The sequence below is a fragment of the Carassius carassius genome, chromosome 46 (assembly GCF_963082965.1).
Source record: "Carassius carassius chromosome 46, fCarCar2.1, whole genome shotgun sequence".
Taxonomy (NCBI): Eukaryota; Metazoa; Chordata; class Actinopteri; order Cypriniformes; family Cyprinidae; genus Carassius; species Carassius carassius.
Genome location: NC_081800.1, coordinates 6,739,180 through 6,754,236, shown reverse-complemented (window position 1 = coordinate 6,754,236; position 15,057 = coordinate 6,739,180). Strand labels below are relative to the sequence as shown.

At 42.5% G+C, this 15,057-nt stretch overlaps 1 protein-coding gene across 1 annotated transcript in view; it reads right to left on the bottom strand.

Annotated features, from left to right (window-relative positions):
• The window catches only part of LOC132128921 (synaptotagmin-2-like), a 43,240-nt gene that overhangs the window by 6,044 nt on the left and 22,139 nt on the right, over positions 1 to 15,057 (bottom strand). The window contains exons 2-4 of the mRNA XM_059540324.1: positions 10,777 to 10,998; positions 9,070 to 9,230; positions 3,326 to 3,460 (exon numbers count right to left, since the gene is read on the bottom strand). Coding sequence (XP_059396307.1) covers positions 3,326 to 3,460; positions 9,070 to 9,230; positions 10,777 to 10,972 — 492 coding nt within the window. The 5' untranslated portion in view covers positions 10,973 to 10,998. The remainder of the gene's footprint in view (positions 1 to 3,325; positions 3,461 to 9,069; positions 9,231 to 10,776; positions 10,999 to 15,057) is intronic.

Genomic DNA, 15,057 nt, shown 5'->3' with positions numbered 1-15,057 from the left:
AGACAAGGGCTCACTGTGAGGGAAGCCGTACCGTGGAAGGATATAGATGTGGGCATCTAGCCCAGCACAAGGCTGAACTTGGGCATGCACACGAGTGCTGGACCTGACGTCTTGCGCTCCACCACGCCTGACTGCTGAGGGTGCGGGAGGAACTTCAACAGGGTTCGCCAAGAGGGAAACTGAACTGAGAAGGACTTTAGCACATGTATCCGGTCTGTAGAGGGGAATGGCACAGCAAGCGTGATTGACACTGAGCCAGTCCAGCATTACAGGCCATCTGAGGCGAGTACATGAGAGGACACAGGCTTTACACAGAGTTTATAGAATCTCACAAACATGTTAGGTGTCGCCCAGCTGGCAGCTCTACAGATGTCTGCTACCGAGGCACCCTGTGTCAAAGCCCAGGAGGAAGCCACAGCTCTTGTAGAGTGTGCTCCCACTCCAATGGGGCACGGTAAGTGATGGGCCTGATATGCTAAGACTACAGCCTCCACTATCCAGTGGGCAAGTTTTTGTTTGGAGACAGCCTTTCGATTCTACTGTCCTCCGAAGTAGACAAAGAGCTGGTCTGAGGTGAAGTGACCTCAGATGCTTCTGACTCCAAAGGAGGAGATGGCGGGCGAGTTGCGACATGCGACGGGAGTGTAGACCGCCCTGGTGGTTGATGTACACAATGGTCGCAGTGTTGTCCATAAGGACCAGTACATGGTTGTCACGTAGCCTCGATCTGAAGTGGTGCAGAGCAAGCCATACTGCAAGCAACTCGAGGCAAATGATATGCAACTGCAGGCGAGGCCCTGTCCAGGTGCCTGACACTGCATGCCCATTGTACATGACACCCCAGCCGATGGCAGAGGCATCTGTTGAAACAACAACATGCCTGGACACTTGCACTAGGGAAACCCCTGCCCATAGAAAAGCAAGGTCCAACCATGGACTGAAGGTTTGGTGGCAGGACGGGGTAACCAAGACCCGGTGCATGCCGTGTTGCCATGCCCATCTCAGGACTTGATCGTGAAGCCACCGCTGAAGCGGTCTCATATGAAGTGACCCGAGGGGCGTGACAGCGGCAGTGGATGCCATATGCCCCAGGAGCCTCTGAAACTGTTTCAGTGGAACCACCTTCCTGCCCCGAAATGACTACAGGCAGTTCAGCATTGATTGAGCGCACTCTGTCGAGTCCAACTCGACACTGAGAAAAGAGATCCTCTGCACAGGGGAGAGTTTGCTCTTTTCCCAGTTCACCCGAAGCCCCAACCGGCTTAGGTGGTTGAGTACCACGTCCCTGTGTTTGCACAACTGAGCTTGGGACTGGGTCAACATGAGGTAGTAGAGAATGCGAATGCCTGCTTCCCTCAAGGGCTGCCTCCATGACCTTGGGGAAGACGAGAAGACGACAGGGACAGCCCGAAGGGGAGGACCTTGTACTGATATCCCCATCCCTCGAACACAAATCGGAGAAACGGCCTATGTTGGGGGAGAATCGAGACGATGAAAGTATGCGTCCTTCAGGTCAAGGATATGTTTCTACGTTAACATCCTGAACGGAAGCTTGAGAAGGGCCTGGTTCAGAATGGGCAGGTCCAGGATTGGCCGTAACCCACCGCCTTTCTTGGTTACAACGAAGTACGGGCTGTAAAACCCCAACTTTATATTGGCTGGTGGGACCGGTTCTGTCGCATTCTTTTCCAGCAGGACCGCAATTTCCGCTCGCAAGACGGGAGCATCTTTGTCCAGCACAGAGGTGAACCGTATGCCCCTGAACTGATGCTGAGTGAACTGAATCGCATAGCCGAGTCTGATGATTCTCGTGAGCCAGTGAGACGGTCTGGGGAGCGCTAGCCAGGCCCCCAGAGACTGAACAAGTGGAACTAGGGGAACCACCGATGTACCCGTGGTGGGGCAGCAAGGCGGAGCTCAGGGACCCGACCCGGAAGGCACAGCGTCCCGGAGTGAGGTCTGAGTGAGTGATGCGACCCTTACCTGGCTCCACGATTGAGCAGGGGGTGCGTGACAAGGCAGAGTGCCCTTGAACCGGGCCCTGCTGCCCACTGGCAAAAGGAGAGGGGGACGGGAGTGTAGAGGCTGCCCTTCGTGCACCTCCATCCTGGCCCTCTTGAGCTCCTGGTGCCAGCTCCATGCCGTGGCCATAAAGGCTGCTGCTGAGGCCGGGTTGGAGTGGAGGTGGAGGCAACAGGAGGGCGCCCTCGGTGACGAGCAGGCGGAGGGGCTGCGTCCGGCGACTGGGTGATAGCAGCAGTCGCCGGACGCAGGATGTGTCTAATTGCCTCCATCTGCTTATGTGCGGCGGAGAACTGTTGGGCAAGCACAAGATGGAGCGATCGTGACCATCAGATGGAGCCAGGAAGTGACCACATCCAGAAACGCACGAGTGGAAAGACATCTTTAAAAAGATGCCCCATCACTCGTGGAGCTCTTTTAGAATTTGCTCTTTTAGTTTGAAAAAACACAGAAGTGTTGAAGCGCCTAGGAGGAGTTGCAGCGTGACTGCAGAATGGGAAGCTGCAGCATGCTGAGAAAAAAGCAGCAGCACTGGCAACCCCAGGTGATGCGCCGTAACACCAACACTCGTCAAAAGGCTGTCTTGATGACACTCTGCTCAGGAAACTGAAGGCTCGGCTCCGAAGCAAAAAGCTGAATGTGCGACTGCACGCGATTTCCTTTTATACCCGCGCTGCAGGGTGGGGTGAGCGATGCAAATCTCGCACGCCAATATTCATTGGCTTGTTTTGTTAACACTCAAAAGGCGATTTGTCTCTCTAGCGAGATCCTAATTTCGTCAGTCACTGACGTAACGTTGTACGTGACTGACTGAAAGGGAACTGTAATGCTATGACACTAAAATAACACTGGATGTAATTTTTTATTAATCCTTTATTCATTAAATTTGTCATTGATCCTTTACTCCCTGACTTCTTGTCCATTTGTGAATATTTCTGAGTGATAACAGACATTTTTAAAGGGTGTTTTTTTGTAAAAAACCATAGGAATAGTTTTAAGCAATTATTTGATGATGTGTCATGGTGTTTAATTCATGCCCCATTTCTAGCTGTTTAGTTTCTGTATAGAGATATGTTTCACTCCGCTTGCTGTACATTGAAATATTTTGACATGAAAAATGCACTTGATGTACACTTAAATAGCTGAAGAGCAGCATAGTATGCTCATACAAAATATGAAAATAATGTTATGTGTACTGTATAGGACACATCTGGGAAAATCTGGGCATTAATGTGAACGAATGAACAGAAATATTAAAATATAATTCTCTTAGAAATTGTTTAAACACTAAAGGTGGCCTTACCTTGTTGTCAGAGAAGTCGTAGTCAAGGGAGAACTGCAGTTTTCCGAGTTTCTCCTTCTCTTTCGGTTCCTCCTCTTTCTCTTCAGTTATTCCCATTTCTATATCTTCTTCATCATCATCATCATCTTCCTGTTTCTGGAGAGATAAAAGCACAGATGGACGTTACAGGAGAAACTAGAGCAAAGGCACAGGAAGGTAAATTAAGTTCCCCAAACATGATTCATCTGGCAAATTCGCAGCTTACCTGAAGTTTGCCAGGTGTCAAACCACCCGGGTGTTACTGTATGTAACTGTGTCAGCAATGACCTTCATAGCAACATGACTTGATTTCACTTTTCCTTTCATGACACCATTTGTAATCGTCTACTTTACTTTTGTGGAGCAAAAGACAGACAGAAGAATTCTAGTCTTTCTGAAGCAGTCTGTCCATAAATTGATTTTCAGTCTGCAGGGTATATTAAAACCCTGAGAGATGATGATTGAGTCTAAAAAACTCGCTTTTGCACAGGACGAAAGATTTAGAAGATACAGAAGATACAAGATGCAGGTCTACCAGGCCAAGGAGGGAAAAAAGTATATCCATAACAAAGATTGTATTAGTCTCTCAAGTATGTAATTTAAATAATGTTAAAATAGTAGGGATGCACGATATTGGATTTTTGCCAATATCATATATGCCGATATTTTCTAAATCATTTTGGCCGATACCAAAATATTTCCTTTTGCTTGTAAACAACACCAAGTCTCTCCTGTGCAGAAATTATAAGCAAAATAAAATTCAAAATTAATTTTGGTTAGTTTTTAACAATAACTTATTTGGTAGAATTAAATAATAATAATATGTTTTTTTGACAGTACATTGAAGCTTTGAAAATAACTATAGCCTAAATAAACCATATGTCAAATAGCTGCATTTTTTTGTTTAATATTTATGAATTAGATTATGTACTAATGTCACTGTAAGTGTAGTGTGGAGAGACTCCACCCACACACTCTTCTGATTGGCTGTGATTTTTGATTAAGCTTTCACATCACAAAGACCGAACGTGCTCTGACTTTAGTGAACTTACAAATTGCTTGTCATTGGAATCTTATCACATCACGCCCGATTATGACATGGTGTAATCAGTAAAGTAGACCAGACATTATGCTGATAACTGAAAGTCTCTCTGCTAGCCTAGCATTTGTGTCCTCTGAAAGATTGGAGTTAACATAGTACATAACCCTGTTACATGACTAACACTGCTTTGGGCTTAGTAGTGACCCCAGCAAGTTCATCCACATAGGAACATCCAGCCACTCTACCAAATTCCTGCGGTGACTGTTCATTAGATCAAGCATTTCTGAGATTTTTTATGGACTTTGAAGAATTGATTGCAGCTTCAAACTCAATGCTAGTGAAACAGCAAATATAAGCTTACTTAGAGATGTCTGCTTCAGCTTTTGGAAAAAACAAGAAAATAAAATAAACACAAGAATACAAGACAAATTAAAAGAGTTGAATCAGAATGCCTCTTAATAGAACAAAAAGTGCTTGGGGTGAGGATTCATCCTTCCTGACCACTCACCCCAAAATATACAAACACACACATTTCCGAAACACACGCTCACACACATGAAAAAACAAAAACAATTTCTTATTCTCTGTCCAATCTTAACTGACAGGACAGAATGCATTCATGCATGCCAAGCCACAAAATGCAAAGTCTGAAAATATTCCTCATTGATTGCATATTGTTCAAGCAATAGTGAATAAAACGATGCTGGCATTAAATCTGGAGGATGATTAATGATGTAACACACTAATGTGGTATTACTGATATGAAGTGTGTGGTGATTCTCTTACATAACATCAAGAGATTTGCATTAAGCATTCAGAGGCAGTCATGCTAAGTTCTAGCACATTCATCTTAGTAAATGTGGCAGATGTAATAAGAAACGGTGAAGGAGAAATCAGTCACTCACAATAAACGATTATTTGCACCAACAGCCCTGTGATCAAATTAGCATGTAATTATTAACCATGTTTATTACAATATGATTTAAGTTCCTAATTTTTTAAGTGCTATTCACTACCCCAAGAAAAAAGCAACAAAAAAACAAACACTGGCCTATCATGTGTCCAAAATTTATGATGTGCTTATTTGTAAGAAACCAGAAAATGCATGTGTGTTAAGTGGAATTTTTAATCATGAAGGCATTTTAAAAGGTTATTACATGATAAATTAAACCTTGGTTCAGTTCCTGGGACAGTGAGATATCAAAGGTGAAGCATGTAATTTCTGAGCCACTAGCTTTGTGGAATTGCAAAGATGAAAACTGTTTTCAAACAGGTTTCCCATGTCACCTGCCATTGGTCGGATAACAGAAAGTTCTGCCCCATACTCACACCACTAGTTGAGCAGAGGAGCCCAGTGTTTGGATAGTTAGCATTGCACAGACAATGTAAAGCGCTTAAAAAAGTGCTATATAAATGTAAGGAATTATTATTATAATAATATTATCATATTAGCCACATCGTCACAGGGACAAAAGGATCTTTATTGATGGATATTTAAAAGCAGCCGTGCATGCTTAAAATTTTGCCTTTGAAAGCAAATCACCAACTGTAAATATTTAATACATTTATAGATGTTTTACCATTTCTTTTCTTTTGATACACTTATTCAGCAGGGATGCATTGAATTGATCCAAAGTAACATTAAATATTAGATATAATATTTCTATTTTTTATAGAAAACAAATTATTTTGAATCCTGAAAAAAAAAGCTTCATTGTTTTCACAAAAATATTCAACATCAATAATAATGAGAAGTGTTTCTTTAATAGCGAATCAGCATATTAGTATGATTTATGAAGAATCATGTGACACTGAAGACTGGAGTAATGATGCTAAAATTTCAGCTTGGATTACAGAAATAAATTACATTTTAAAATAAATTTACAAAGAAAACAGTTTTCAATTGCAATAATATTTTACAATATTGCTATAATTATTATTTATATATTTTTTTACTGTATTATAGATCAAATAAATGCAGCCTAAGTATAAAAGACTTCTTAAAAAAACTAACAAAACGATATATTTTTTGGATATATATCTGTTATCTTATAGGGATAGTTCACCCAAAAGTGAAAATCCCTTCATCATTTACTCTCCCTCACATTGTTTCAGATCAGCCAATGCCACGTATTTCCACATCGTTTACATTAAGAGCTCTAACACTGAAAATAATACACACACTACCCAAAACATTATTTCAAACTAAAGCACACTTAATTGGCACACCCAATCACACAACAGGTCTCTTGGTGAAAGGCTGTTTCCCACACCACCTACTCCATCCCACGACTCATCTCTACATTTCAGGAAGAAAAGAAAAGCTTCTTTGTTTCTTTCTGCACAATGGGTCGTCCAGGAAAGTTACTCTCAAGTCAAGTCATGGTCATTCACTGGTGCCTGTATGAAGGGCATGCATTGGGCTTTGTCTCAAACGCTGCTTCACCTCATCTGGACATTTCTCTGGCTTCTTTTGCTGTTAGCTAAGTGCTTTGAGTAAGGGATGCATAAAGATGTTGCATAACTTATGTTAGGAATCTTTAAGGGACAGATTTGTGATAGGTGAAGCAGCTTTCAGAGGACAAATCACCAACCGTACCCTTTCAACATGCATGTTAGTGAGGATTGGTGTCTCTCAGTAAGCTAGGATGAAGTTTAAGTTCATAACCAAATGCATATCCGCTTCTAAAGGGCCATTCCTTCTACTCGTTTGGCTGTAATCCCCCATCCCGTTCATGTGGCATGTCAAACTGGTGGAATGCGAGCCCTCCCCAAACCAACCCCAAACTAGCTCCTCAAGCAACCCTCAGCACCCCTGCAGCTTCATTAAACTGAGTTCATTCCCAGCCAGTTTTCAAAGCCCAGTTCCCCCAGCCCTGGTCTGAGCTTACACCAGGCGTTCAGAGAGGGGCACTGTAAGCCATGTCACACCTACCGTAAGAAGACAGGTCCAGCACAGTCAAGATACACGGAGCACATATCAGACACAAAGCGGGAAAGATAGAGAGATGAAGAAATGGAGAGAGAGGGAGAGATTGAACTCACAGAAGACAGAATCAAGTAGAGGAAATCAAGTAAAACTTAATGGACATTTATCACAAATTTTGGTTTAAATATACACATTATGTTATTGGCTAAAACAAACATCAAATTTAACAAAAGCAATTTGAGAAGCAAACCACATAGAGACACATTTGAGGCACTTTTATTGTAGGGAGACTGAGGGCAACTATAATGCATTAAAAGTCTTAAATATATATATTTTTTTACAATGTAATTTTTAAAAAATGTTATCATGACTTAACATGATTATATCTGTTATATCTATTTTTATTTATTTACACATATTTGTATTAATTTGAAATAATTTATATTCATATTTAGTTCAATATCAAATCTAATCATTCTCATTATATCTCTATTAAATATTTTCCTTTGCCACATATACAGTAAATGGTACTAATACTGTACAAAAAGCTAGAAGACAGTATTGAGTAAGTTATGAAGGGGAAAAACTATTACAATAGGCATAAATAAAATATATCTCCCATTAATAAAAAGTTTGTCTTGATGGTGTTTATGCACAACTAAGGTTTTTGAGATTATTTCTATAGAAAATTATATATTAGGATATGAATTTTAATGATTCCCAAAGGAAAATTAGCTTGTCACAATAGCAAACATACAGCACACAGTGGGATCTGTCAAAGCACGGCAAATACAGCTAAACTCTTTAGCTGTTCAGCTATTATATTTCCAGCACAGATAAAAAAAGATTTAGTGCTGCTGCGCATTCGCTGGAAAAAGTGTCATTTTTAACACAAAAGCACAAGAGATATATAGCAAATACATTCTTTTGGAAACCAAATTATACGAACACGGCAAATGAAATGACGTGGCGGGAAATCTTTCATGTAGCTTTCCTGCTTTACAGGCAGCAAATGACATACAACACTGAATATTTTATATTCCATGAATATTAAATGGCTAAAAAATCTTTCCAGAATACCAACCATCCATTTTCTTGACCTAGAAGCTATATTAGGGATATGTGAGTGGTAGAAACACAGCCTTTTTTTTTTAAAACAGACAAGCTTTGCTGAGTCTTTCAAATATATTGCATTGTTAAAGGCATTAATCAAGTAAAAGATTCAGATTAGATTTGTATCAAACCCTATTAAACTCATTAGCAACAGATGGAAATTAGGAACTTGAAAAACATTCATCTTTATGTTTCTTTGTTTTAAAGGTTTTAAAGGAATAGTTCACCCAAAATGTAAATGTATACATCATTTATTCACTCTAAAGTCGTTCTGTTGTGAGACATAAAAGGAGATGTTGAGCAGCATGTTCAATCTGCACATGCAATCAAAGCGAACTGTGATTTTTACTGCCAAGCTCCAATAAGACAAATAAGCATCAGGTTGGTGTGAAATATAACAGAAATATTAGACACTATAATCTGAATTTATGGATTTTCATATAATTTTGGAGCTTGACATTATAAAATGCCATCTACTTTCATTGTATCTAAAATAACAACTTCTGTAACATCTCATTTTGTGTCATGAAAGAAAGAAATACAGGACTGACACATTAGAATGAGTTTGTATGAAATAAAAAATTCATTTTGACATGAACTATCCCTTTAAGGCTGAAGAGCGCTTGTGTCGGGTGGCCGTACCTCTCCTCCCTTCATGTTCTTCATTCCCATTTCTCCCTTGCCTTTCTTTCCCTTTTTGCCCTTTTTCCTCTTAAGGCAGGTCTTTTTAACGATGCAGAAGCAGCACGTGAGAATGAGGATCACGGCTACAATGGCGATGGCGATAATGGCCCAGGGAGGCACTAAAAGTGAGAGAAGGACAGAGAAAGATGGAGGAACAGAGGCTGGAAATTCAAATCTAGATCGATCATGGTCATTAAGAGAGCCAAGCTTGTCTTCAATATTACCTTCACCAATGCAGAACAGGACTAACGTTTGTAGGGGAGAATGTATGTAACAGCAAAACCGTAGCTTCATGAATATTCTAGACAAATAAAGTTTGTCAAGACTAGTGCTGTCATAACTTTTCACAAATGTTCTGTCAAATCTGCTTAGATTCACAAATGTTGCTCAGTTGGCATAATATTTAGAGTTTCTATTGAATAATCTAATCTCTTTGTATCAACTCTATTCTTTAGTTTAAATGAACTCAACATTTTAAAGAAAACAGGTTAGGCTACTAAATCACTTTTACAGTATAATTGTGTCTCTAATAATGTCTGTGCATGATGTTCCCGAAATAAGTTTGTCTTATTCCATGTTCGCTGGAGGAAAACAATGCTGGAGTGATAAAGAGTGAATGCAGCAAAAACTTTTCAGTTGATGGAAAACTGTTTTCCATTGCTCCCATGTCACATTATGTAAACTGCATTTATGACAAAGAATAATCATAATCAATCATTAAAAATCATCCTAAAAAACGATAACAACTTAAAATATGCCATAATTTTTGCTCATGCAAATATGAGTAATACATAATTCGAAGGCAACTCTACTTTTATTTGTGTGCACTCACAATATCATCAAAACATTGTGCTTTTGTAAAATAAAGAAAACAAACCAGATACGCTTCCTGCTGTCTCTGTCTCCATGAACTGTAGCAAAGAACAAAAATGAACTGAAACTCAGCTGACAGACTATTTACCTTACAGACTTGGGAAATATATTTACATTTAGATGACGCTTTTATCCAAAGCGACTTACAATTGGTATATATGTCAGAGGTCGCACGCCTCTGGAGCAACTAGAGTTTAAGTGTCTTGCTCAGGGACACATTGGTGTCTCACAGAGGATTCGAACCCAGGTTTCTCACACCAAAGGCATGTGTCTTATCCACTGTGCCAACACCACCCCATTATATCTATAGAAATCTTGAAATGTCTACTTTTAAATGAACCAATTGAAATCGAAAAACAAATACTCTCTGGTTAGGTCATCTGTATGACAGGTGCATTAGGTAGCCTTAGCCAAGACAGACTTTTATGTTGACTTGACAAAACCTAGAAAATTTTTCAGAATGTTATAGTTTAAAAGTCATACAGAACTTACAAATAGAGAGGATGTCCCATGTGTTTGCTAGATTGCTCTGGCTAGCTTCTAGGGTCATTGGTCTGGAGTCACTATGGTGTTAATGTTGTTTTTTTAGGGTGTTGCTAGTGCTTTGCTAGGATGTCCTGAATGGTTGATAGGGAGTCTCTAGGCAGTGCAGTCTGACATGGTCCAGTCCGTTAGAAAAGGTGCAACAACCTAAATAGCAGCGTCTGAAGCTCTGACATGAGTTTAGAGCTTGAGTTATATGTTGAAATGATAAAATATCACACAATATCACACATATAGTCAAATACTCACATGGAAGCTTGTCCATCTCATTGAGGAACTTGTTTTTGATGTCACCAAAGACATCATTCTTGCTGACTGGACCCTGATGCTCGGTGGAGTTGTCTGCAGGTGTGGAAATAGCAGGGGCCATGGTTAGGGCACTGGCACCCGTGGGCTCAGGGCCCACCATGGCCGCAGGCTTCTTCTTGAGCAAATTCCACTTCATGCTTAACGAATACACCAACAGAAACCCTGATGGGGGAAAAGAGAGTTAAGATGATATGAGTGTGACAAGATGCTCCTGAATCTCTGAATCTCATTCTCTTTGATGGGAACTGAATGAAACGACTTACTCACTCCATCAAAAATGCAAATGTTGCTGACATAGACATAATGTGACATACTGTCTGATCTCTTGGTTGTTAAAATGTGGTCAATAATGTGAAAGGTGATGTGCAACTTGTCAGTAAGTGGGATTTCGTATCAGTAATAGGGTTTGGCAGGATTTAATAAATGAACATAAAAATTAAATTAAATTAAAGGAGTGTACATGAAAGGGCCCGCTTATGTTTTATTCCCCCCAAAATACCCATTTTGTCTTTAGAGGATTTTTGGAAATAGACTGTCTAATATAAAAAAAAAGAAAGAAAGAAAGAAAGAAAAAAAATATTAATGACTTGAACTGTGGTTTGCTGGTTTGCTTTTATTGCAAATCTAAATGAAAACATCTGACATTCTCAGACTTTTTTTACACACAAGCAGAAGTTAATTTGCTCCTCTAAAGATTTTCAGTATTGTGGCAAAAATCTACTATTTTATATATTCTGCAAAGAATGGTAAACTTAATGAAAGTAGACTTACAGTAGCCCTCTGATTTCATAAAAAACACAGCAATATAGTTAAACAAAACTGATTTCTTATTCCACAAGAATCAATTCTCTGCTCTAGTGTCGGAGTGCCTGTCTGTACTCACTGAATAGCGTGAATAACTTAATGAAGTTGACAATTCAGTTCAGTGAAGTTGACGGGATAAGACGTTTTATTATTCAAGGGCCCATTCCTTTACTGGGAATGTATGGCAAAATGCGCTTCGCTGCAGTTATGCAATCTGACATTGCATAAGTCAAATGGCCCACAGACTGCAGGAGGAGCTCACACACAAGCAGAAGTTAATTTGTTATCCTTAAGATTCTCAATACTAGGAGGAAAATCTTTTACTATTTTATTTTTTAAAAAACAGACTGTATAATTCAGCTTGGATATAAACAGTTCTGGAATGCAAATATCATTTTTAGATGAATTAAGCAATTATGCACTTATTTCAACCATACACCCTTTGTAAGAGTTATGCTTAAAACAATAGAAAACAATTTTGCAATTAGGTGAGAAAAAAACAAAGAAACAATAAAAATATTTATTATCTGAAAGCAACTCAATTTAACTCAAAACGTCTCTAGGTTAAGTATGTAACCCTAGTTCCTCGAGGGAACGAGATGCTGCGTCAAATGCACTTTGGGGAACGCGCCCAGCGTGAGCGACTCTGAATATTGTGTGTAATCAGTCCAATGGAAGAGCGTGACGTCACAGGCGGGGTGACGTAAGCGACCAGGAAGCTATAAAAGCACATGCCGCGCAGCTGGCGTCAGCTTCGAGTACCAGCAAGCGCCGGCAGTGGTGCCGGGGGTATGGCTCCGACACGCAGCGTCTCGTTCCCTCGAGGAACTAGGGTTACATACATAACCTAGAGACGTTCCTCTTCAGGAACTCGAGCTGTGTCAAATGCAGTTTGGGGAACGAGTACCAACGCCGCCAGATTACCAAACCCCTGCCTAGTGTGTATCCGAAGAGCACAGCTTAGGACGAAAGGACAGAAGCGCCTGGAGTGACTGGCATGTCTAGGCCATAGAATTTAACAAATGTAGAAGGCGTGGACCACCCCGCAGCATTGCAGATGTCCAGCATGGATACACCTGCTAGGAAGGCCTTGGAGGCCGCCATACCCCGAGTAGAGTGAGCCTTGGCTCCCGACAGTGGGGGACGACCAGAGGACTCATAGGTGGCGTTGATAGCCTCGACTATCCAATGACTAATAGTCTGCTTAGAAGCAGGAGAACCCCTCTTGGGGGGGCCGTAGCATACAAGCAATTGGTCAGTTTTTCTCCACAGGGCAGCTCTGTGGACGTATGTGTCCAGCACTCGAACTGGACACATACAATTTAGCTTCACTTGGTCGGGCTCCCGAAAGGGAGGAGGACAGAAGGCCTGCAGCACTACAGGTCGTGGTGTAACAGAGGGAACCTTAGGAACATATCCCGCTCAAGGGTATATGAACGCTTTGATCATGCCAGGTGCAAACTCAAGATAAGTGGGGGCCACAGAGAGGGCCTGAAGATCTCTCTCCGCAGAGAGGTGATAGCCAACAGAAAGGAGGTTTTAAGTGTAAGATTTCTGTCTGAAATATCTTGAATAGGTTCAAACGGGGGTTTGCACATTGCCTCTAACACCACAACCAAGTCCCATGGGGGAATACGGGACCATACTGGAGGTCTCAGCCTCAGCGCACTGCGGAGGAAACGTGTAACTAGGGGGTGTCTTCCCAAAGACTGGCCATCGAGAAGGGCGTGGTAGGCCGCAATGGCCGCCACGTAGACCTTCAGCGTGGAGTGGGTCAACCCTGCAGAGAGCCTAGCCTGTAGAAACTCCAGAACTGTACCAACTGGGCAGTTTGCTGGGTCTAACTGGCGGTCTCTGCACCATGAGGTGAAGAGTTTCCACCTCAGGGCGTACAGTTTCCTCGTTGAGGGAGCTCTGGATTGGAGGAGGGTCTCAACAACCTCAGTTGAGAGACCAGCTGCTAACAGTTGTGCCCCCTCAGGGGCCACACCCACAGCTTCCACAACTCCGGGCGAGGGTGAATCATCGTACCCTGCGCCTGTGAGAGTAGGTCTGTCCTGATCGGTATCTCCCACGGAGATCCGTCAAGGAGCGAGACTAGATCTGCGAACCATACTCTGCCTGGCCAGAATGGGGCTACTAACAACAGACGGACCCCGTCCCGGCGTACTCTCGCCAGAACTCCCGGGAGCAGAGCAATAGGGGGAAAGGCGTACAGACGAAACCTCAGCCAGGTCTGTACCATAGCGTCCAGTCCCAGAGGAGCTGGATGAACTAGAGAGAACCAAAGGGGACATTGTGATGTCTCTTGAGTCGCAAATAGGTCTACTTGAGCCCTGCCAAATACTCTCCATATCTGCTTCACCTCCTCTGGGTGAAGTCTCCATTCCCCGTTGCCTCGGCCCCTGCCTCGACATTATGTCTGCTCCCACATTTAGTTTCCCAGGAATATATACTGCTCTTAATGAGATGAGTTTGCTCTGGGACCACACCAGGATCTGGTGCGCCAGCTTGTACAAAGGGCGCGAACGCAGACCTCCCTGGTGGTTGATGTAAGAGACCACCAATGTGTTGTCGGTGCGCACCAACACATGGTGACCCCTTAGGTCTGGGAGGAAGTGCTTCAGTGCACGATAAACTGCTAGCATTTCTAGACAATTGATATGCCATGTTAGATGGCGACCACTCCACAGACCACGGGCAGGGTGGCCACTCATGACTGCACCCCAGCCGGTGAGAGATGCGTCCGTCGCTAGTATTACACGGCGACATGGAGCTCCCAGCACCAGGCCCTGATTCAAGAACCAAGGTTTCTTCCACATGTCTAAGGCACGGAGGCAGCGCCGCGTGACCTTGATAGTGCGAAGTAGATTGCCCCTCGGGGAAAATCCCTTGGTCTTGAGCCACCACTGTAGGGGTCTCATGTACAGCAGGCCAAGAGGTATCACGTTGGACGCAGCTGCCATCAGACCCAACAATCTCTGAAATTGTTTGACAGTGAGTGACTGGCCTACTCTGACTCTCTCAACTGAGATGAGGATCGACTCGATACGAGCAGGGGACACTCGTGCCTGCATCGCGGTCGAATCCCATACTACGCCTAGATAGGTGGTTCTCTGAACCGGAGAAAGTACACTCTTCCTGGCGTTCAGTCTCAAACCCAGCTCCCCCATATGTGCGAGAACGACATCTCGATGTCGAGCCGCAACCTGCTCTGACTGAGCTAAAATCAACCAATCATCAATGTAGTTGAGAATATGGATGCCCTGCATGCGCAGGGGGACCAGAGCCGCGTCTACACATTTTGTGAACGTGCGGGGTGAGAGTGCGAGGCCGAAGGGAAGTAATCGATATTGGTAAGCTTCGCTCCCGAAAGCGAACCTCAGAAACTTCCTGTGCTGTGGAAGGATGGATATG